We start from the raw sequence: 24,632 nt of genomic DNA on the forward strand, positions 1-24,632 counted from the left end.
CGCAAAGCGTCGCTTGCAATGCTTCACCAACGCCTGAATACATTGCGTGTTATAGCCTACGAATGTAACAAACCCCATTGTTACTCATCGTTATATTTTCCAGTTAAAATGACAAAACACATCTATATAAAGTCGGTGTTGTATTCACGCAGCCCTGTGTTTTAATTATGTTATAAATAAATGGGCCCTAAAATAAAAGCATTTTGCTACTTTAGAATTTGTGAACTGCACAGCCCGCAAGTTATTTCTGTGAATCTCGTTTCCTGCTTATTATTTGCAACGTGCGGCTTTTGCTTGGACAGTCCCTCCGTAACGGTGCGGCTTCTCAGTTTGTGTTTGTGACGCCGGGAGTCGTCCGGCTGAGAGGCGTCTGGTCATCCGTGCAGTATTTGTGCGAGTGGAGCAAAGGGCGCCCTGGTCCTGCGCTTGGCTGTTGCCTCTTTAAGAGAGAGAGAGTGTGTATGTGTGTGTAGCGGCTATGGGTGGGGGTGGGTGGATTTTTGCATTGGTCTGCTGCGGTGTTTTTGTGTCGCTGTCAGTGCGTTTAGCGGCTGGGCTTCGGTCATTAGACGGGTCTGCGAGGGGAGAGGTAAGAAAAAATCCGCTACCCGGTTTTCCTATTTCACTCATGTCGGTACTATAACAACAATAAGGGAAATAATTATAAATAGAAATTTATTTTATTCATGGAAGCCACCCCCTATTGAATCCCCCCTTGATAATGGCTTCTAGGTTTGAGATGCGGTCCCCTCGTTTGATTTTTGCCTGGCTTAATAGAAACGGTGCGTCTCATACACTTATTTCAAGTCTGTGTTTGTGTTTTTTTGCGCGGTTTTGGCCCTGCATGAAACTTCGGTGTCCCTGATTCAAGGACGCAATCCGCCGGTGAGGATCCAAACGCGCCGAGCATCCCTGGATAACGCCCGGTGGATCAGGTCGCTTTTAAAAGCCAAGGAAGCCGTCCAGACGTTTTCCGTGCCCTCGCCATTTCGGGACGGCAGCGCTTCCACCTCCGATGCTGCGTGTTTACATCGCCTGCAAAGTAACACGCGTTTGAACCCGTGCTGTCAAGCAAGCAACTTATTGTTATTGTTACTTAGGCGAAATGAGACAGATCTCTATATATACTCATGTGGGTAGCTACCGAAGCCTCGAAAGTATTTAGTACTGGGATCTTTTTTTCAGCGCTTCAAAGTCATGGTTTAATAACAAAAAAATCTAGGTGTGGCAGCTGAAAGTGGTATTCTGGAATTAATGATAATTTCTTTATTTACTTATTGAGAAATAACGTGCTTGCTGGGAGCCTAGGGAGAGGGTGGGTCCGTTTTTTCCGAGTCTCATGACTTCCAGATGTGCACTATTAAAACACCGCTGCTTCTCTCAACTATGCAAAAAAATGCGCGAGGTAGAAGTATTTAATGATAAGCGCACTCGCCTTTTCTTTATGTCCGTGTTCCGGTTAGATGAAAATGAACAGATGCGCCTTTCGGACACGATCCAGAGGCAAATAAATGGCTCTTAACGCCGTGGGTCTTTTTTCCTGAAATGATTTTTCCACTTTGGGCATATATGGGAAATGGATCTACGAAGTTAATGGCTGCTGCCCGACGTTGTCCGTTTGGCGTTCTAGACCGGTCATATTTGGAAAGTATTTGGTTCCATTCTGGTCACTGTTTCACACAGTTAACTAAAGTTACACCGCTTCTTTGGAGAGAGAGAGCAGTCTCACATAAATGACTTCATTGTTCCGTTATTTTTTCATACTTAGTTTTGTAGGATAGGCCTACCTCTATTGATATATACACACATTTTTATGAAGTTAACTTAATAACCAGCGCGATGGTAACATCCTGCTCAGAAAATTGTTATGTAAATGTTAATACTGATACCTTAGAAAACTTTTATACCGTGATAACTCAAACATGGCATCTTGAAATTTAGTAGCTCATGCGACGAACAGATGCATTAAAGGCAGTGAATGATTGATTGGCTGCCAGTATCGACGCTCTTGTGAAGTTTTGTTTATTACCACCCCAGCGGGGGGGGGATGGGATGCGTCTCTAACAGAGTCACATTCCCGTTTAATGTGTTTGGAAAGAGGGGGTCGCACCTTTGGAACCTGGAGGAATCCGAAGCTGTAAACCCAATTATCTAACGAGTTGCACGCTGGGCATTGCAATTGCTCTGCAAGTGTAACTGGATTAACATGCTAATTGTATGCAGCCGCTTCCTTAGAATTTGGAAACGTTTTTTTTCTTCTTCTTCTTCTCCTGGATGGCACGCTTTGCTTATGCTGTCATCTGCCGTGCTGAGTACAGCGTTTTTCTGGGGTTTTTGCACTATCGCATGGAGGCTTTTCTCCGCGGCTCCGCGAGGCTTAGCGCGTGTGGCTGACGTCACCCGAGACTTAGCAGAGTGATGTCATGTAAGCCGCGTGCACACCGCGCGCAGGTGAGCCACTGCTTTGTTCTCGCGGAGAGGTACGGAGACCCTCCCCAATAAGGGCGGCGGAGCCACATAAATATCGGTGGAGGTTGGGTAGGGTTAGGCATGCCGTCAAACCCGCCAGGGAAATCGGAGTGGGGTGTGGGGGCGTTTTTGAGAAGCCCTTATCGGCGGGCGCGCTCTCCTCGCCTTCCCCATCGCTTCATTTTTGATTATTTTTTTTTATTAAACAGTCCCTGTATAATATTTTTGTATTTGCCCACATTTAAACAATCACATGCGACATCGTGTCGCTTCCCTTGTTTTGTTTAGCGGTCACCCTTCAGGGCGTAGTGGTTTTTGCGGTTACAGAAATCGCTCCTTTACAATCCCCGCAGCCATAGGTTTTAATACATACTTTAATGATGTTTAAGACTTTATTTGCACCCGCCATAGAATGATTTAATATGTTCATTATAGCGATGAAGCCCTTGTTGATCTGTTTCGGTTTATGAGTACATGTGGTATGCGCGGGTAGATACGGCGTGGATTAGTCATTTTTTAAAGAAGCACTTAACTACAAAGTCTCCAACAACTTCCTGTGTTTGCCCGTGTTTCTTTCCTGTGTGTAGATGAGACACCGTGGGTTGGTTAAGCATCTGTAGTGTTCATCTAGCCTTCGGACCGCTGATATGGTATAATATAAATATTTAAGCAAGTTGCGGACTTCGGTAATGCTTAATAACGTGTCATGCCTGTACAGATAAGGCAGTAAAGGGTCTTTTGTTTGTATGGCATTGAGCACTCACTGCAGAGGAGTACATGCAAATCTGGGGCCAGTTCACAGAAAGTGCTCTATTCATGCAGGCTGAACCCAACTGCTTTCTCTCTGTCTTGTTTGAGAGGCTCTGGTTTTTCCCATTTTAATTGTTAACAACGCTTTGTTAACTTCATTCATTTGGCCTTCTCAAAAAATGACTCCTGAAGCTTCTAAATTATTTTTTTTTTTTAGCAATTAAGGTGAATTTTGATGTTCGGCTCCTCCTGTGGGGTGTGTGTGGGGATGGCCTGTATGTGAGGCCTGCTCAGGATGGGACCTCTAATCCCTGCATGATATCATGTTATACAAAACATTTGTCCAGCTGTTATGTGCTGCAGTCATTCAGGGAAAAATGTGCCTGCAGCTTCTCACTGCTGCCCAGAGCACGGATCTGCTACTTCACATTGACTGTTTCTCCATACTGACCACAGTTTCATGTTGACTGTCTCTGGCTACTGACCGATTCTCATATAAATTATTTCTCAGTTCCGATCACCGTTTCACATCGCCCATTTCTCTGTACTGAGCACCGTCTCACTTCAGCACTGTCTGGTCGATCTGTCCTTTCTCACAGTGTTGAGGGCCAGATGGCTCCCTGCTGCTGACGGACTCAGCCCGCTTCCCCTCTGCTCTGTTTGTTCCTGCCCGGTCACAGAGCACCTTACCTCTCAGAATCTTCCCGACTCAATTCCTTTTTTTGTTTTCGAAGTCACATGCTGCTCTCGTTTAACTTTAGCTCCGTGTCTTTCCTTGGAATCTATCCCCGCCTGATCTCCTGCTGCTTCTTCTCAAAGTTCTGCTCCAGTTTCACCTATAAACTAACTCTGCTCCCCTTAGGCTCAGCTCCTTCGCCTCCTGTTACGCACTTTAACTTTTAAAACTTTCTTCTTTTCATGGTGATTCACGTACCTTCAGCCCATTTTCTCGAGGTTTGGGGTGGGGGGTAGAGGGGGGGGGGGGTGGTGTTCGCCCGCTCGGCCAGCATAGCCTGTGGCTGTGTTTATTTTGCTCCTCCTTAAAGAGTAGAGAGGGACAGGCGGCCCCTCCCTGGGAGGCACAGTCAGGGAGTCCGCGGCGTTGGAAGCTGATGCCAAAGATTGTCATTTTTTCATCCTTCCCGGCAAGGCGGCGTAATGTAATATGCAGCTCCAGAAGTCTGCCTGAGAGAATCTTTCTTCAACACTTAAAATAGGGGTCCTACAGGCAAGTGTTACGGACAGACCATCCGTAACACACCCATCCTGCAGCTCGGCATAGCTGACGTTGGCATTTCACTGTAGTCCATCTTGAAAAGAACGTTTTTAAAAGTGGTCTGTGAAGTCTGTGTGCGGGGGGATGGAGGGGGGGGGTCTGGATTTTGTACCGTTGAGTAACGTATGTGGGAGTCGCTTTAGCTTTGCAGATGGGCACCGTTGTGACAGGTAAGCTCTTTGGATGGAGCATCTGTTAAATGAATAAAAACTTAAAAAAAAAAATTAATCGGAAGCCCAGCTAGGAATTAGGTCATGCGTGGCGGTGGACTGCAGACTGTTTAGGTAGGGAGTCCTGTCACAGAGACCGTGCACAGCAAACCTCGGTGGCACTCTGGGGACAGCGACAGGTGGAGCAGTCCCTGTGTTGGTGTCTGCGTTTGTCCCACCGCCATAGAGGGCAGGCTAGGCCGCCAACATGGAGAACATACCAACTAAATGTAACTTTCCACTCCCCTCCGAAACTTTGTTGCATGTCCAGCCTTCAGAAAAAGCATCTTAAATATTTGAACACTTCGCAGGAGGATGCCAGAGCGGTGGTCTGGCTCGTTGACAGGTTATCTTGGCTGCGTACAATCTGACCGCTATACTCAAACGAGCCTTAACTCGCAAGTGCCGCGGACCGTGCCGGCTTGTAATGCACGGTCTGGTTCCCATCCCTGTGAGCACTGGGATGGTATTCCACCATCGTCTCGGCCACGGTGGCGTAGCAATGGCAAGCTAAAAATGCCAGGGAGTGCTGGTGCTCGGTAGGAAGCAGGGTGCGCCCCCCGCCTCTGACTCACACGCACAGTTTATATCCCGATTATAAATAGTGTCTCGGAAAACTATCCATCTAGACGTCCACATTCCCACGCTTTCCCGATTTCTTTAAGACGGGCTCCACTGTTCATTGGGAGGTTGTTAATGTCATTAACTGCCATTGCTCTGAACACCTTACTACTCCCCCCCCCCCCCCCCCCCCCCCCCCCGTTTGGGAATTTTATAATTATGACTGAGTGTAACTCTTAAGACATTTTTCTGGCACTGAAGGGATGCTAGAAAGTTCTCTGCCAAGTTCTCAATGAATCTCTGGTGAGAGAAATTCCCCATTCGGTACAGAACTGTGTGTGTGTGTGTGTGTGTGTGTGTGTGTGGGGGGGTTTGCATAGATCACTTTTGGGGACACTTCTTCAGGTCCCCATTTGGATAACCTCAGTTTTAAACAAATCTGTGAATGCAATCAAAGTAAAAATGCCAAAAGTCTTGTATTTCGGTTGGTTGCTTATGGTTAAGGTTAGGGCTGGGTGGGGGTTAAGGGTGTCGTGACTGGGATTAGGGTTTTTCCCATAGAAATGAATAGACGGTCCCCATTTAGACTGGTACACCGACTTGTGTGTGTGTGTGTTGTTTTTGTAGAGGTGAAGTGCTCCCACCAAAGAGATGTGTTCGAAGAGTGCAGGTTGATGCTTTCATCATGGAACAATTTCTCTCTGGGACTGTTTCCCTATCCCGCTCTCTCCACACACCCCCAACCCCCCCCCCACCCCCCTTCTTCTGAGGGAGGAAGTGGCTGGGTTGTTTCTGGATCCACTGGGAGCTCAAAGACGGAGCTCCCTTTCCTGTAACCCCTCCCTGCCCACTGCATGGCTGGGTGACCGCCCCCCCACCCCCAGCCTGGAGCCGGCTTCACAATGAGGCGTGAGCTATTGAAAGGCTGCAACATTTGGGTGTAGATGCCTTTTGGGAATAGTGCTTGTATGTGCCAGCAAACTGCAAAATGGCCATGGTCTCTTATTAGGCTCTGCAACCTATTGGAACGAATGTAGATCCACATTCACTGCTGATATTGGCAGTGGATAGATGTCCACACCCCTTCACATTTCATATCCACATCAGAAATAGACTAATAGAGAAACCAATAGATGGCCACACCCCTTCGCATTTCATTGGCACATATCACCAATAGATGGCCACACCCCTTCGCATTTCATTGGCACATATCACTAATAGATGGCCACACCCCTTCGCATTTCATTGGCACATATCACTAATAGATGGCCACACCCCTTCGCATGTCATTATTGTGAACTGTGACTTTCCTGGGTGAAGCGTCACATGCATTTTCACGCCATTACAAGCATTCTCACCCGTGTGTGGATGCGTGGTGTTAAAGGCCTTGAAATAATGTAAGCCTTGAAAAGCGAGCCAGACCGAATCATTTTCGGACATATCTGGCTAAAACTGCGAGCTACATGAGTCAGAGCATGAGCTCAGCTGGAAGAAAATGCAGCCTTCTTTGCCTTGGGCGCCGAAACATCTGCAAACATCTCAAAATGCACCTATGGTCAGTGTTAATTAATGCAAGTCACTTCAGTCATTCTGGATCTTTCCTTTCGGTGGCCGTAATAGCTCTCGCTTGTACCAGATGCTTCAGGACTCTGTGGTACTATATTCTGAGCACTTTTTGGCTTCCATAGCTGACAAGTGACATTGTGTTAACGACAACCGGGTTCTGGGTTCAAATCCTAGAATTGCTGTAATCCTTCCCTCTATTATAAGTTGTTTTGGATAGAAGTAAATAGTCAAGTAAATGAGTAAACGCACATTTGTTGCTATCAGTTGGGAAGGTGCTCTCGGCAGTCACTTCCTGTACCAGTGGATTCGTAAAAGAATTTCCTGTAGCCAGGCAGAGGGATATTGTTTATTTCTTAATCTTAACCTGAGCCAATCAGCATGTTAAACGCTCGCCAGCACTAACGTACCGAGCAGAGGAATAAGTCAGCAGATTTTGTAACACGCCGACATCCTTCCATTGCAAACTCAGGCCGCCGCCCCCACATAACCCTGCCTGCCTTTGCAGTCAACGCCCTGATTCCTACGGCTTCTCACCCAAACCATTGTTCGCATAAAAAAAGCCCCTGCGTCCATTTCTGGACCTGACGGTACCACCTGTGCTGTCCAGCTGTCATAATATGTAATCGGAAGAGGTTCTGACGAGCGGAACCACACAGACAGGAAGATGCAAACACACACAGATAGATACAAACATGCGAGCTCACACGCACGCACACGAGGTCACCAAGCAAACAAGTTCTCTATATTTCAGGAAACTGATGTTATCTAAAAAAAGCATTCATATAATTAGTATTAAATATAATTAACATATTTGTTTGTTTTGTAATGAAGGAGGGTGCCTAACTACTTGTGATGGGAAATATTTGAAACACTTATACCCTGGTGTTCCTGAAGCACACACACGTACCCCTCTGGCTTTTACCAAAACACATAATGTCTGGCCGTACCACGGTAAACCAGCAGAGAGGTTCGGTGCCTCTGAGTTTAACAGGAGTGTGTGTGTGTGTGTGTGTGTGTGTGTGTGGGGTGGGGGGGAGGCTGGGGGGCGGGAGAATTTGATCCCAAGTTCAAAATCGTTTTTCACATATTCTGTGTTAATGTTGATGGGCCGGAGGTCAGGGGTTTGTGCTGCTGAGGTGGGGAGGGTGGGAATTGGCTCCCTTTGGCCGTCGTGGAATTCAAGCAGAGGAGGTGGGCTGGGGGAGCACCGGCGAGACCTGGGTCAGTGCATTCCTTCAGCTGGAGAGCCGAGATTAGCCAGGCCGGGGAGAGGGGAGCAACTCGACAGAGCCTCCTCCCCGCCACCCACACAGTCACCCCCCCCCCCCCACTAGCACCACCAACGCCTGCCTCATGAAACTGGGGGTCTCTGTTCACTGTCAGCCCAGTGCTGCCCCACTGTAGCAGAGAGACGGAGCGAGGGAGTGCTTACAAAGAAGGAGATGGAGGAGGAGGCCAGGCAGGAGAGCCGACGTGGACAAAGGGGAGTGTGTTCACCAGGGAGAGCGGAGGAGTGAGATGGAGTGATGGAGACATAGTGAGAGAGATGGAGGGAGATGCAGGGATGTGAAGAGAGTGAAAGAGAAGATGCAGAGAGAGATGGAGTGGTGTGGAGAAAGTGTGCAGGCCCTGGTGATGGTAGCCCCACGTCACCATCAAGGGCCGGGATGTTTGTCACACTCTGTGGGCATGATGCAGGCTCTAATTATATCCCATCGCCTGTCCCGAGTCGTCCTCATCATCCCCGCCCCTGAGGGATGCATGTGCTTCTGGCTAAAAGTGCCCCAGCCACATATGTGTGCACCATGCGTGTGGGATGGGGACGTGTACGTATTTGGGGTACATGCAGGGTGGAGTGACCCTCTTCCGGGTGAGAGAGGGAGAGAGAGGAAGAGAGCAAAGCCTCACAAGGTTTAGCCGATTGGCTGCTAAGGGCTCATAAAATACCGAGATAATTCAGTCAGTGTTTCCGAGCCCCCCCCCCCCCCCCCCCCCTCCTCCCCAAACAGGCAGGAGCTGGAACAGGCAAACCTCAGTCTTACTAGGGTCATGAGATTGGAGGGGGAAGGGCCGGGTGAGGAGGGGGGCATAAACACCAGGGGGGCTCTGCTCCAAACCCACAACGGGGCGAGAGGCAGGGGGGCACAGACGAAGAACAGAGCCGTCATGAACCAGCCAGCGCGGGAGAAGACAAATGGAGGGAAACAGCAGGCAGACTCACGGCTTTCACCACGCGAGCAGGAGAGGCCCCGTTCTGGACAAGACACACGGTAGAGAGCCTCAGAGCTGTCCTGGCCGTGTCTGACCACTGCTGGGGGTCACAGGAGGTCACCCACACCATTATAACATCTCAGCAGGAATCCTGAGTCTGATTGGGTCCCTCCCTCACTTACCAAAAGCAATCGACCCAAAAAGAGCAAGCAAAATGTTTGGGATCTGACCCGTGCAGCTGGTACACTAAGGTCTTCATGGAAAATGGAAAATGACAGCGTGTCGTCCTGTTACCATCACTGCCTCATAAGTGCCAAAGTATCTTGTCATCTGCGCTGCCGGACCGTCGGTGCCCCACTGATGTTGCGTGTGCATCTCCAGTATTGACAGATCAGCCCCCTACCTGTGTCAGAATCTGTGCTTTTGTGTGTGTGTGTGTGTGCGTGTGTGTGTGTGTGTGGTCCAGCTATACCTTACCTTATGGGGATTAATCGTCCACCCAATGTGATGAATAACCTTATGAGCACCACTTTCCTGGTCTCCACAAAGGGAAAACTCAGTTTTCTAAAAATCTGTGACTGCAATCAAAAACTAAAAATGCAAAAACTCTTGTTTGGTTATGGTTATGGTTATGGTTATGGTTATGGTTAGGACTGGGTTGGGGTTACGGTTGTCAGTTAGCATTAGCATTTTTCCCATAGAAATGAATGAGCGATCCCCTCAAAGACATGATTCCAGGTCCGTGCGGGTGTATCTGTGTGTGTATTTAGCCTGTGATCTGGCTGGCGATGGGCGTGTCGGGCGGGACGTTAGGGGATTACGGTGTCCCTGGGCTTCCGACATTCCTCTGCTTCACAGTGATTTTTATGAAAGTTAAGGAGTTTGAATCGGAGCGGATGGGCAGTTTGCTCTGAATGTGGTGTCCGGGGGGGGCTTGTGCTGTAATGACAGAATGTCCGAGTCATTTACATGAGTGGAAGTAAAGTAATTTGGAGCACATTGAAAAAGTCTGGTCTGTGCATGTGTGCCTGTAATGTGTGTGTGTTTGTGTGGCCTGTGCATGTGATCATACATTTATAACATTGCAAGGATCAAATGTCCCCACAATGTGATAAAAACCTGTTATTTTGATGTGGTGGGGACCGTTTTTTCAGCCCCCACAAGGGGAAACTTTCATAAAAATCAGTGAATGCAAATCACAAGAAGTAAAAATGCCAAAAGTCTTGTATTTTGTTTGGCTACTCGTGGCTGGTGCTGGTAAGGGTTAAGGTTGTCCTTGTTTGGCGTTATGGTCATTCCCACAGAAATTAGTGGAGAGTCCCCACAAAGATATAAAAACAATGTTTGTGTGTGCGTGCATCTGGCCTGTTCACGTGTGTTTGCGAATGTGTTTGTACTGTGTATGTGTGTGTGTGTCTGGGGGTGTCTGTCTGTGTGTGCCAACGTGTGAGCAGCTGCAGTGGTCAGCTGACTCCGCCCTTTCAGCGTAATGGCCCAATAATGACCCATAATCGGCCACCGCATCCGGAATTTAGCAAACGATCAGCCGAGTCTGTCGGGGATCTTTACGCAATTTTAAAAATAGCCTGCATCCTGATGGCGGAAATAGACACGTGTCTTCATTTCATGATGTTTACCATGGGAGTGAAGCCATCCTTTTTTAAAAATAAAATAAAATTTAAATACAGCTCATGGCTCATGTATGACATGTTTGTACCCAGGAGCTCAGCAGTCCTGAGATTTAAACGTGGGTGTCTGCTGTTCTGAGTGTTGTTGTTAAACCTGAAATGGTTACATCGTGTGGTGCTGACCTGGGGCAGATACTCTGTTAAGTGTTGATGAGGGGGGAATGGTTATGATATATGTAATCGATCCAGGGAGCAGGTCACACAATATTTTGTTGATGCTGGTATCCTGGGAGACTGTTACTCTGGACAGTGTTGATGCTGGTATCCTGGGAGACTGTTACACTGGACAGTGTTGATGCTGGTATCCTGGGACACTCACTTTGTGCAGTGTTGTCCCTGGAAAGCAGATGTCCTGTAATCAAAGGCTGACTGATGTTATTTGGGTTGTATCTGTGTGTGTGAGTGTGTGCGCCTTTGTGCAAGGCTTTAGTCAGATGAAACCTCCTGACCATCATCTGAGGAAGAGCGATTGAGAGAGAGAGAGAGAGAGAATTTTCTTAAAAAGTGTGTAGCTCTGCATGAAGCAGCTTCCAGAGGCTTCAGAAATGATTCCAAATAAGGTGGTGAATTACAGCCTTGAGCAACATCTCTGGGGTCTGCTGGCAGAAACACTCGCCATGACGGAGAGAGACCCAGTGGCATGAGGGAACCTGCAGCGTTAATGGGGATGGCGGGGGGGGGGCGGGGGGGCACAAAGAGGTTCACTCGCTGAAAAAGAGACCTGCCAGGATGTGTGATACTGGACCTCCAAGCCAAGCAGCACCAACACATTGTAAAGAGCCATGTACAACAGTGGCCCTAAAAATGCTGGAATGGCGGGACACAGGAAAGCGGCGAGCTTGCGGTGGCGCACGGTGCAAATCCAGGCAAGGCGGGGAAGCATCTTTCACCCTGTACTCACTCTGAATCCCATGGTTGTATATTTGCCTTGGGTTATACTGCCCCCTATAGGCCACTTCCTGTATGCTCACCAGCGCTCTCTGCACCAGTTTTCTTGCCTTAGGGGAGTAACATTTTACACGTGTGTGCGATGCCCGTATTCCTGCAGAGTGTTTATGTCTGACGATCCGCTCTCGCCCCCTGCAGGTGCAATTCTACAGGTGAGGGTGTGTTGGAGGCCCCAGATCAAACATGACCCAGGTTCTCCAAATGGACTCCAGCTTCCCAGGTACTCAGCCAGGCCAGGCTGCTCCTTTAATGTCAATACATTACCTCCAGTTACTTTAATAGGGCCGACCAGTATAGCCAGCCTATGGATAATAATAGACCATCATGCTACGTTACATTAGACTACATTAAAACCCATACTGGGCAGCTTGTGAGTCTGACTTGTGGGGCCTCTTTATGTCTATGAGGGGTTGTTGTTGAGTTTTATTGTGGACACAACCAGAGCTTGGCTTCCAAAAAGCCTTAGAAGTTCCTGCTCAATGCCCCCCCCCCCCACAGTCCTAAGAGAATAAGGCTCATTGGCTAATGCTTCTCTGCAGGGTTTGTGTATCTACATGAATCCGAGCTACAGGCTTTAACATGGTTACTCCATCAAACTCCTGCTTTTAACATGATGTACCCCTCCTTCCCCATTCAGGGAAGGCCCCCGCCCAGCCTCCCCCCCCCCCTGCATGGTAAGGAGCAGGAGCCTTACTCGGTGGAGACGCCCTACGGCTACCGGCTAGACCTGGATTTCCTCAAGTACGTCAACGACATCGAGAAGGGCAACACGCTCAAGCGGCTGCCTGTTCAGCGGCGGCCCCGTTTTGGCTCACTGCCACGGGGCTATGGCTACACGGGCTCCTGGTGGACCTCCACCGAGTCGCTCTGCTCCAACGCAAGCGCCGACAGCCGCCACTCCTCCTTCTCCTACTGTGCCCCTGGCTACCACGCCCCCCCCAGAACGTCGGCGGCTGGCACGGCCTTCAACTTCAGCGCGGCGCGCGTGGAGAAGACCCTGCTGGATGCTCGCCGTCGCCTGGAGGAGGAGCGGGAGGGCCAGCGGCTGGCAGGCTTGGGGAGCATGCACGGCAGCGTGGCGGGCTCCACCACCTCCCTGGCCAGCACCCGCAGCTTCAGCCGCGGCACCGCCAGCGGAACCTACACCCCACTGGGCTCGGGGCTGTCCACGCCCATCTCACCGAGCCCCGCCCACCTACAGCACGTGCGCGAGCAGATGGCGGCAGCGCTGCGCAAGATCCGCGAGCTGGAGGAGCAGGTGAAGACCATCCCCGTGCTGCAGGTGAAGATCTCTGTGCTGCAGGAGGAGAAGCGGCAACTCAGCGTGCAGCTCAAAAGCCACAAGTTCCTGGGTCACAGCTTGGGCTTCAGCAAGGGCCGGCCACGGGGCGAGCTCTACATTGACATCCCTGAGGAGGAGGCGGTGACCTCGGCGGCATCGGGCGCCCTCTCGCCCACCACACCCGATGGCTTGCGTCAGGACTCCGGCTGCGAGATCGAGGACACGGTGCTAGTGGGCGGCGGGCGGCCCGGGAGCCACAGGGAGGTGCGCTCGGTGGGCGTGGGCCCCGAGGGTGAGCGGGGGGCCCGGCACGTGGGCGTGGGGGTCCGAGAGGAGGACCTGGGGCTGCCTTTGGGAGCCGAGGCCCTGAAGGGGCAGGTGGAGCAGCTGGAGGGGCAGCTGCGGCGGGCCCTGCTGGAGCTGCAGGCGGCACAGCAGCAGGCAGAAGCTCGCCGGGGGCAGCCGGAGGGCCCAGTACAGCCCCCCCGTCCAGAGCATCCCGTCAGGGCCACCAGCCTGGGCTGGCAGGGAGGCGGGCCAGTGATGGCCGTCGCAGGCCAGGAACTACAGACAGTGGTCAGTTTCTCCCAGCAGCCCTTGCAGCGGGAGCAGAGGACGGTGGGAATCCAGGTGTACACCCTGGAGAAGCCCACGGTGGTGGGAGTGGGCACACTGTTGCGGGCACAGGGGTGCGACTCCCACTCTCCAGCTGGAAGAATAGAGACCTCCTCCGCAGTGCGACCCAACCCGGCACTGGAGGGGCAGCACAGACACGGAGAGATTGAAGGTATTGGGGCTGCGTTTATAGTCTAAAAGCAGGACTGTGTTAGACGCCCACGTTTAAATCTCAGGACTACAGAGCTCCTGGATACATACATGTTATACATGAGATACTGAGTGTGTGAGTCAGAAACCTGACTGTTTTCCGTTAAAAATGGTTCGTAGGTATAAACCCCACATCCTAATCTTTTTGCTTCTGTTGTTTTAAAGCATCCTTCGAATTTCCTTCCCCTTTCTCTCTTTCGTCCAGAACCTTCCCCAGAGCTCCCCATAGCCGTCAGCTCCAGGCAGGTGCGAGAGGTCCTTCAGAAGAGCGAGGTGTCTAGCTCCGTGCCCGTGCCCAGCCCTGCCGTTGCCATGGAGACGACCTGCAACCCGCCACTATCTCAGAGGTTGCGGGAAGGGGAGGGGACATCACAGCACCAGCAGACGGGCGCAGAAGCTGCACAGGCGCAGGGAGACACGTTGACACCAGGTGACACTGAAAGTGAAAGTGAAAGGAGGGGAAATGTCATTAGACTAATGACCCTAACTCATCAAATTTTAATTGCAGTTTAACATCACTATGATATGACTTAAAATCCTAAATGCATAACTTGCATCAATGACATACAGAACTGCTAACTGATTAGCAGCTAGACCTACTAAGGAAACAGGATGCGCATTGTTTATGTAAATCTAATTTTTATCACTGGGGAATTTAGGTGTGGGCAACTTGGGCAGCACAGAGCGTCCGCACAAAAAAGAAATGGAAACACTTTACTCGAGGAGACACAAATACTTAGTAGTAACTCAGTTGCTACTGAAGTAAGCCCACAAATCATGAACGAATACAGTCGCTACTTAAGATGAAAGATGTGTCATACTTCATTAATGATGAACAAACGTGAGTCCATAACTAAGAATTTCTGATTAACTAATACATATGTAATAGCATAATAGTGGATTAACTGTATCCCTTCATGTAAAGTGTTACCAAAAAAATGGTGGTGTTTGTGTAGTTAGTTTGCTGTCACGCATTTGCACGTCACATCAGTGATATCTTGCCGCCGTGTGGGTTAACTTTGTGGAAGTGTGCACCCTGATCCAGGCGACCACACCAGATGTACGAGATGGGGAGAGGGGTGGGGCTGGGCTGACCGCAGGTCGCCTCACTGGAAGCAAAGGATGGGGGGGGGGGGGGCAGGGGAATCTGTCAAATAGCACACCCCTAACTTTATACAGTATTAATGCAATTGGTTAAATCAGTTTTAAATTTTATCATCATTTATTTCTATTGTTCCAAATGTCTTAATAAAAATGAGAGTTAGTGCTGAATGCTTTTCTTTCTTGCCGGGGTTGGGGGGGGGGGCCTGTAAACATAATTTTTGTTGCCGGGGGGGGGGCAGTCAGGGAGCTGAAGGGGGGGTTTGCAGAGGCGCCATACAAGCTAGAAGCACCACTGATTTTAATAATGTGTTGGTTGTTGTTTCTGATCATTCTGCCTTTAGCCTCCCCCCAGTCCAGCCTGAGGTCCATCATGAAGCGTAAGGCAGAGGGGGAGCCCGGTTCTCCATCCACCAAGAAGAACCTCCAGTTTATCGGAGTCAATGGAGGGTGAGTGGGGGGGTGTGTGGCACCGGGACTGCGAACTGGCGCATCGTGTCGGCCGGTTCTGACTCACGTGCGTCGCCATCCTTGTGTGGCAGGTATGAGTCTACCTCCTCAGAGGAGAGCAGCAGCGAGAGCTCAGAGGACGAGAGCGACGCCAGCGAGTATCACGAAGCCATCGAAAGACTCCCCGATACGAAGGCTGAACCTTCAGAAGAAGGAGTATCGGGGAAGGAGAACCTTCCTGACCACGTGCCTGAAACGGAGACGCCCGCTGAGGCGGACGGGACCAGCCAATCGCCAGCCTGCGAGGCTGCTGAGGCACACAGCAGCACCCAGTCACCGGCCTTAACTCCCACTGCGGTGGACAGTACCGACCAATCACCAGCTACAGTCTCCACTGCTTTGCACGTCACAGAGCCCTCCCCCCAGCAGAGTGCCAGCCAAACACCGCCCGTGACTTCCGACCCTCAGGAGAGCAGCAGCCAAACACCAGGCAACGCCAATGGACCTCAGCAGGCGACAAGCCAATCAGAAATGCAGGTGATACACATCCCTCAGCAGAGCAGCCAGGCAGCGGGTGACACCATCGCAAACCCGTCGGTCACGCAGGAAAACAGGTATTCCAAAGTATAGGCAGATTTTGATGCAGCTAGTAATACCTTTAGTCCAGTTTTTATCTGAATCTTTTCTAAAACTATTCACAGTCAAAACGCAGATGTAAGACTTTCAGACAATAAAAAGAGTGTAAAAGCAGGAGAAATGGAATAATGACACAAAATCCCTATTGTGTATCGCTCCTCCAGGCTGGAGTTGAGTGACAGTTTGATGACAGCCCTCCTGTCCGTGCAGAGAGCCCTGGGCGAACCGAACGGCTTCAGCCAGCAGGAGGCGGTATGCTCCCCCCGGCGTCCTGCCAGCGAGCAAAGGGCAGCCTTTTTTTTACACATATTAGATTTTTATTAAAGGAAAAAACGCCTTAGTGAGAATATGTGGGTTTTTGAGAGCACGCCATTGCGTACGTCAGGAGCTGGTGCGTCACTGCTCTGCCCCCCCCACCACAGAGAGCCGCCTACACCGCGGTGCTGCAGGAGTGGCTGCGCGTCTCCTGCCATAAGACGGCCAGTGCCGTCATGGTCAGGGCCTACATGGAGGCCTTCACCGCCATCTCGCCGCAGCTGCTGGAGTTTGTCATCAACATGGCCGACGGCAACGGCAACACGGCCCTGCACTACACCGTGTCCCACTCCAACTTCCCTGTGGTCAAACTGCTGCTCGACACTGGTGTGTGGTCGCATGCGTGTGTTATGACGTGTACATGTGTGTTTATTGTAATATGCAGTGTGTCGAGAGTGTGGGTATTATAGCATGTGCTGTGTTTGCTTTGTGTGTATTATAGCGTGTGCTGTTTGAGCTGTACGTGTATCATAGCGTGTGCTGTTTGCTCTGTGTGTGTATTATAGCGTGTGCTGTGTTTGCTTTGTGTGTGTATTATAGCGTGTGCTGTGTGCTCTGTGTGTGTATTATAGCGTGTGCTGTGTGCTCTGTGTGTGTATTATAGCGTGTGCTGTGTGCTCTGTGTGTGTATTATAGCGTGTGCTGTGTGCTCTGTGTGTGTGTATTATAGCGTGTGCTGTGTGCTCTGTGTGTGTATTATAGCGTGTGCTGTGTGCTCTGTGTGTGTATTATAGCGTGTGCTGTGTGCTCTGTGTGTGTATTATAGCGTGTGCTGTGTGCTCTGTGTGTGTATTATAGCATGTGCTGTTTGCTCTGTGTGTGTATTATAGCGTGTGCTGTTTGCTCTGTGTGTGTATTATAGCGTGTGCTGTTTGCTCTGTGTGTGTATTATAGCGTGTGCTGTGTGCTCTGTGTGTGTATTATAGCGTGTGCTGTGTGCTCTGTGTGTGTATTATAGCATGTGCTGTTTGCTCTGTGTGTGTATTATAGCGTGTGCTGTGTGCTCTGTGTGTGTATTATAGCGTGTGCTGTGTGCTCTGTGTGTGTATTATAGCGTGTGCTGTGTGCTCTGTGTGTGTATTATAGCGTGTGCTGTGTGCTCTGTGTGTGTATTATAGCGTGTGCTGTTTGCTCTGTGTGTGTATTATAGCGTGTGCTGTGTGCTCTGTGTGTGTATTATAGCGTGTGCTGTGTGCTCTGTGTGTGTATTATAGCGTGTGCTGTGTGCTCTGTGTGTGTATTATAGCGTGTGCTGTTTGCTCTGTGTGTGTATTATAGCGTGTGCTGTGTGCTCTGTGTGTGTATTATAGCGTGTGCTGTGTGCTCTGTGTGTGTATTATAGCGTGTGCTGTGTGCTCTGTGTGTGTATTATAGCGTGTGCTGTGTGCTCTGTGTGTGTATTATAGCGTGTGCTGTGTGCTCTGTGTGTGTATTATAGCGTGTGCTGTGTGCTCTGTGTGTGTATTATAGCGTGTGCTGTGTGCTCTGTGTGTGTATTATAGCGTGTGCTGTTTGCTCTGTGTGTGTATTATAGCGTGTGCTGTTTGCTCTGTGTGTGTATTATAGCGTGTGCTGTGTGCTCTGTGTGTGTATTATAGCGTGTGCTGTGTGTGTATTATAGCGTGTGCTGTTTGCTCTGTGTGTGTATTATAGCGTGTGCTGTTTGCTCTGTGTGTGTATTATAGCGTGTGCTGTTTGCTCTGTGTGTGTATTATAGCGTGTGCTGTGTGCTCTGTGTGTGTATTATAGCGTGTGCTGTGTGCTCTGTGTGTGTATTATAGCGTGTGTTGTTTGCTCTGTGTGTGTATTATAGCGTGTGCTGTGTGTGTATTATAGCGTGTGCTGTGTGCTCTGTGTGTGTATTATAGCGTGTGCTGTGTGCTCTGTGTGTGTATTATAGCGTGTGCTGTTTGCATGCGTTATATCATGTTTTGACCACAGTCAGTAGCTCCCACCCTTCCGCTTCCACAGCTGTGTCTGTCTCTATTCCGGCCTCGCAGGTCTGTGTAATGCCGACAAGCAGAACAAGGCTGGCTACACAGCCATCATGCTGACCGCCCTGGCCGCATTCCACTCCGACAGCGACCTTCAGACCGTCCTGCAGCTGCTGCGCACTGGCGACGTCAACGCCAAGGCCAGCCAGGTGCGCCCCCTGCTGTCCACTGCCGGATTTGCGCCCATGTCCTATGCAGCGTTACTGTGATGCGTCTCCCAGGGGTTCCCGGTTGCTGGAGCTGTGCTCTCTCCATAGGCGGGGCAGACGGCCCTGATGCTCGCTGTCAGTCATGGCCGGGGCGACATGGTGAGGGCGCTGCTGTCCTGTGGCGCGCAGGTGAACATCCGCGATGAAGACGGCTCTACCGCACTCATGTGCGCCTGCGAGCATGGCCACGTCGACATCGTCCGCCAGCTGCTGGCTGTGCCGGGCTGTGACGCCACAATCGCTGACAATGTGAGCACCACCTCCTTCCGCCCCCCCCCCCCCCCCCCAGCCCGTGTCGGGTCTTACTCCCTGTGACTTTTTTATAGGACGGCAGCACTGCCCTGTCCATCGCCCTGGAGGCCAGTCAGAATGACATTGCTGTGCTGCTGTATGCTCATCTCAACTTTGCCAAGCCACCATCACCTGTGAGTGTAACTCTCCATAGCTCTGCCTCTCCATTAGTGTAACTCTCCATAGCTCCGCCTCCCCTTTAGTGTAACTCTCCATAGCTCCGCCTCCCCATTAATGTAACTCTCCATAGCTCCGCCTCCCCATTAGTGTAACTCTCCATAGCTCCGCCTCCCCATTAGTGTAACTCTCAATAGCTCCACCTCCCCATTAGTGTAACTGTCCATAGCTCCGCCTCCCTATTAGTATAACTGTCCATAGCTCCTTCTTCCCATTAGTGTAACTGTCCATAGCTCCTTCTTCCCATTAGTGTAACTGTCCATAGCTCCGCCTCCCCATTAGTGTAACTGTCCATAGCTCCGCCTCTCCATTAGTGTAACAGTCCATAGCTCCGCCTCCCCTATTAGTGTAACAATCCATAGTTCCTCCCTTTCTGTGATTGTAACTGTCCATAGCTGTTCCGGTTAGTGTAACTATCTATAGCTCCATCTCAACTGTGAATGCAATTGTCCATAGCTTGGCCTCCCCTCTGAGTGTAACTGTCCATTGGTCATATCCCCTGTGAGTGTTAATGTCCATTGGTCATATCCCCTGTGAGTGTTAATATCCATTGGTCATATCCCCTGTGAGTGTTAATGTCCATTGGTCATATCCCCTGTGAGTGTTAATGTCCATTGGTCATATCCCCTGTGAGTGTTAATGTCCATTGGTCATATCCCCTGTGAGTGTTAATATCCATTGGTCATATCCCCTGTGAGTGTTAATGTCCATTGGTCATATCCCCTGTGAGTGTTAATGTCCATTGGTCATATCCCCTGTGAGTGTTAATGTCCATTGGTCATATCCCCTGTGAGTGTTAATGTCCATTGGTCATATCCCCTGTGAGTTTTAATGTCCATTGGTCATATCCCCTGTGAGTTTTAATGTCCATTGGTCATATCCCCTGTGAGTGTAACTTGTCCATAGCTCCTTCCCTCCTGTGAGTGAAACTAATGCAGAATTTCTCCGTGTCACCATCCTGTGTTTGTTCCAGGTTTCACCGAAGGCGTCTCATTTTGGATCTTCTCCAGAAACAAAGTAACTGTAATGCAGAGAGCGGCCAGCCTTCCCGCAGACCTTCAGCCATAAACACACAACTGTAGTTTCCACCTGCGTGTGTGCGTGCGTGTGGGCTTGTGGAAGCGTGCACATGTAAGCATACCATACCCATGTATCTCGCACATACTGATCCGTGCACGAGTGCATGCACATGGAGATTTTTTTGCACGCGTGCTGATGTATGCATGTGTCTGTGAGTGTGTACACACCTCAACACAGTGTCACAGCACGGTTAGGTGGGATGGCGTACGCTACACGAGGAGGCAGTGCGGCCGGTGTTGACGAACCCCAAAGTTTCTTAGGTATTAGGACGTGTTTCATGTAGCCACCTTAGAACGCTATCGTCTGTAATGCAGCCTGAGTGACCACATACCTTTAACGCAGATTTGCAGTATCTGTCAGTCTGTCAGCGTTCCCACACACAGTCCTCTCCAGCAGCAGCAAGCTCAGTCGCGGCCTTTGTTTTCAGAGGGCCAGGCCTCTGTGTGTCCGCAGGAAATGATGCGAGCGGTTTGCCAAACCGTGAGGCCCTGATTGTTTCCAGGCCATGCTTTGGAAGTCTTATTCCGATCACATTTCCCCAGTTGAATTATAGTTTCAGTTTTCACAATCGATACATGTCCCCTTCCTTAAATAGTGTCTGAAAGCAGGACTGGCCAGCCATCCATGTGCTTCTGAGATTCGTAAAGCATCACACTTGCTTGATAGGGGCTGTTGCCTGGCCAATCACCAAATGGAAAGGCACCTTGGTAACCCCAGGAGGTGACTCTTACGTGCGCTGCCTGCAGGACTGATCAAGGTGCGCCAAGAACGCTTTCCTTCTCTCAACCTTTCTGAGGACCTCTGTCTCAGAGGGAGGCCCCAGGTGTCACTCTGAGACAATGAGGACTGTTACCAACATAATTAGCTCTGTAATTAACCCTGTAAGTCACCTTGTACACAGATAGCATCTCACTCTGACGGGGCAGTGGAGGTTAATCTTTTCAGTTCCTGAGACATCTTCTAAACATATAACACTTTTTTTTGTATTGTAACTGTCCCATTTTCCCATACAAAACTACACTTACCAGAACATGGCATTAGGCCACAGTATTCAGCCCAGTGCATGCTGGGTAATGCTCATGGCCTCCCGCTGTTGTGTCCGACACTGCGAACACACCCAGGCACCCTCTGTGATCTCAGGAAGCAGGCTATCTTTGTGATCCCGCGCAATTGCTGAAGCCGGTGAAGGCCGCAAAGTTGCGATTAAGCTGAAAGGCATGACAATATGTGGCGTGACCTAACGCTCTTCAAAACACTGCTGTGTAAGTGTTTTGGATATATATCGTGGGAACTGTGGAGGGGAATACTGATGATCCGCTTAAATTTTGTCTGGAGCATCTGGTGGAAAAGGAGAACTCGGAGATGTGGGATGATTCAGGGGAGGGCTATAATTTGCGAGGCTGGGTTGGCCTGTGTTAGGTATAACAGAAGGTTTCAGCGTGGGGCTACAGTTTGTTAGTGGAATGTGGCAAACTGAAGTTGATGACAGAGTAAAATCTGGAGTGGCTTATGATGTGGGTAGCGGAGCTGGGGTCACGCTTGATATGCTGCTGTGACTTGTGTTTATATTGGCCTCCCACCCATAACATGAGAGCATACCAGCAACCGGCATCATGGAATGGCCAGTGTTCACCAGCAACCAATAATGTAGCAGAATGTAGTAGCAATGACCAAATGAAGCTTCATTTACCATTTTCTGTATTTTTGACCCCACTAGATAGTGCTCTTGGTGCGAATTGAGGCGCGAATTGATTCTTTTCTTGAATAGAGAGCACCATCTACTGGTGTTAGAAAATACAGCAACTGGTTCATGAAGCTTCGTCTGGCCCTCAATACTATACAGTGGCCAAAATTAACCAGCAACCAATAGCACAGCAGTATATAGTGGCCAGTGTTCGGTAGCAACCAATAGTGCAGCAGCAATCATTGGTGACCAGAATTTTACACCCCCAAAAAAAATGTTCAAGTGACACCCATTTAGCCGCCTTTAAATCTACTGGTTTCCCTCCGGCACTGTATTTCAGGGAAAAATGCAGTGGATGTTTCCAAGTGTCTGGACCCATGTGCCTGCATGGCCCTAATATCTAAAGCTTTTTCTGCCTTCAGCAATGATGGGATCCGCTGGTTAGCCTGTGTTCTTAAACGGACGCAAGAAACATAACAAACCATTCACTTTTTATAACACTCTGCATTTGTTCATATAGCATACATGATATTCAGGTAGATTTTTTTAAATGAAATTATAGTTAATGTTGTGGCTTTTCTACATAATATAACTTTCTTACAAAAAAATCAGTTCTCATGGGGAGGAAGGGGGGCACTTTAAATGTAGTTGTGAGAACTTGTATTCACTTGTTCACCGTAAACTGCTGCCACACAGCATTAAGTACAAATTTAGAGTCAATCCCAGTACGTCAGCAACAGCACAGAGTCTTTGCGATTGATCGCAACATTTACATTTCATGAAACACGGTGCTTATGTGATGTATCACACTCGTTTCCAAAACAAGAATTATGGCGCACACGCCGTGTGCTTGTGATTACTTACGAACTCCTGCTAATTAATGCGAAGCTGTCGACATTCCCCCTGTATGATCTACGTTATTCTCTACCTGAATGAATCAAAGTCGTACGCCGTCCCGTACAACTACCAGCAAGACTAAAGCAAAAATCGGGCCATTGACCCAGAAGAAGCGTATTATATTAGCTTATTACCGAAGTATATTAAGCATAATTTTCCTGAAGTTACAAGTTAATGATTTTTTAAATGAACAATATTAAATGTTCATGCGAAGCGTACAAAGCAATACGGAGTATTACCTGTTTTGAAAAACAAATTGATAATGAATGGGAAAAAATCCCGCCTTGTACGTTTCCCACGCGCCTTTCCTATCACTGAATTTAAGAGATTAATTGCGTTTTATAATCTTTTGTATTTGTTTTATTTAACTTTATATATCTATATTTGTAACATGTGTACACAACCACATATATCAAGCATTCTGTAAAGATGCTCATTTTATAAATTGTATGTGTTTACTGGTGTCTTTTAAAAAGAAATAAACTTTGCCCTTAATTTCATTGTGTATGTTTTTCTGAAACTGAAATGTTTCAAAAAGAAAATGGATGTTGTCCCTTAGCCATAAGACACATTGAATCCAGAATATAAATACTCCAAATCCTTTTAAAGTGAATTGCACTATGAATATTAATTAGCTGGATTTGTGCTCCAAGAGTGGACGTCACTTTCCATATAAATATGGCTTGGAGCCTTGTTTGAAAACTTCCCACGTGTATTTTAGAACCAAATATTTCATAAATAAAAAAAAAACTGCAGTTTGGAACATTGCCCCACTTTGAAAACTGGTGTTTTGTATTTGGATTAAAATATTACGTCAGTCCCTAATGACAGTAAGTCAATTTGAAGCGCCCGGGTGTTTTAGATTAAATATATTTAAACAATGTTTACCGTTCGCCACAAGTATAAATATTTAGACCAGATGGAGGTCTGTTGGGAAAGCTTTGTTTACAGACAGGCTTAAAAATACCTTAGGACATTTGCGGTCTTCAGATCAATTAAAAACTAGTCAAAATAACGCATAATAATTAATATAAAATGCTCCACAAAAAGTCAGTGCCATGCAGTACGTTAATGGAAAACAGTTTTACATAAAACGCAGGCTAAACAACGAGGCAATATGTATGACATTGCATTAAAACGTCAATTGACCGTGGGAAACAGTTTTGTGCCGCATACTGCCACCTACTGTATAATTTATGAATAAAATATGGTGAAAGACTGCCCCCCAAGCCGGGTTGTACCCCCGCCTCGTTTCCTAGACTCCAGGCCCTATCCGTCATCCCCCTCGCCACGAGCCAATCCAGGAATAGCGGTTGGAAATTTGGGAAGTGCGATTACTACTGCATTTTATGGACTATGTAAGCGAGTTACACTATTTACAATGCAACCACAGCACGAATTATGTGCGTCAACAAATTGGCTGGGAATACAGCTGACATAAAAGTAACTACGTAACTAGGTTAACGGTCCCTGTTACCACTAGATGGCGAACCTGTACTAAGTGATGCTCGTCTTACGATAAACCTCGATCAGGTTCAATCAATCTTCCACCCGCGTATCCTGCACAGTGGAGTCCATCCAGGCAGCTTTGGGCACAAAAGGGGCCAATAGGCTACATCAGAAAGGAGAAATGCGCACACATTAAGGAGAAAACCCAAAATTAGGACTATTATCCTTATAATAGATTTAGACAGTATTAATAGTCAGAAGAATACCCCACGCTTCATGCTCGTGAGTGAATTTTTGCCGTTCGCGTTATTGCCATTTGTATTTATGTACCACGTTTATGTTTCAAACAAAATTTTGTCATTCACAACACGTTCTGCTTCATTTTAAACCAAGGCTTCCTTCACACGTCTTTCTTTGCGATATCGGTTGATCTGAGTTGCAGTTGTTCGGAGCTGCTCGATCTCATAGCTGCGGATTTTCATCATACCTGGTAACAAACTAACAATAAAGTCAGCCACTGTCCTCATCTCCATGGTAACAGTCAGATCCCCTTCCTCGCTCCCT

The 24,632-nt window shown here is 48.8% G+C and overlaps 1 protein-coding gene across 1 annotated transcript; it reads left to right on the plus strand.

Moving 5' to 3' along the window:
• The first annotated feature begins 471 nt into the window (after positions 1–471).
• Positions 472–23,119, plus strand: kank2 (KN motif and ankyrin repeat domains 2). Its single transcript, XM_048992312.1, has 12 exons — positions 472–589; positions 11,817–11,898; positions 12,218–13,747; positions 13,991–14,215; positions 15,231–15,336; positions 15,429–15,950; positions 16,137–16,224; positions 16,395–16,614; positions 18,288–18,430; positions 18,539–18,739; positions 18,817–18,915; positions 19,932–23,119. The coding sequence occupies exons 2-12, from the start codon at positions 11,862–11,864 to the stop codon at positions 19,977–19,979; spliced, it is 3,219 nt and encodes a 1,072-aa protein (XP_048848269.1). The 5' UTR covers positions 472–589; positions 11,817–11,861; the 3' UTR covers positions 19,980–23,119.
• Positions 23,120–24,632: the final 1,513 nt, after the last annotated feature.

Source organism: Brienomyrus brachyistius, chromosome 22 (genome assembly GCF_023856365.1).
Source record: "Brienomyrus brachyistius isolate T26 chromosome 22, BBRACH_0.4, whole genome shotgun sequence".
NCBI classification, from domain to species: domain Eukaryota; kingdom Metazoa; phylum Chordata; class Actinopteri; order Osteoglossiformes; family Mormyridae; genus Brienomyrus; species Brienomyrus brachyistius.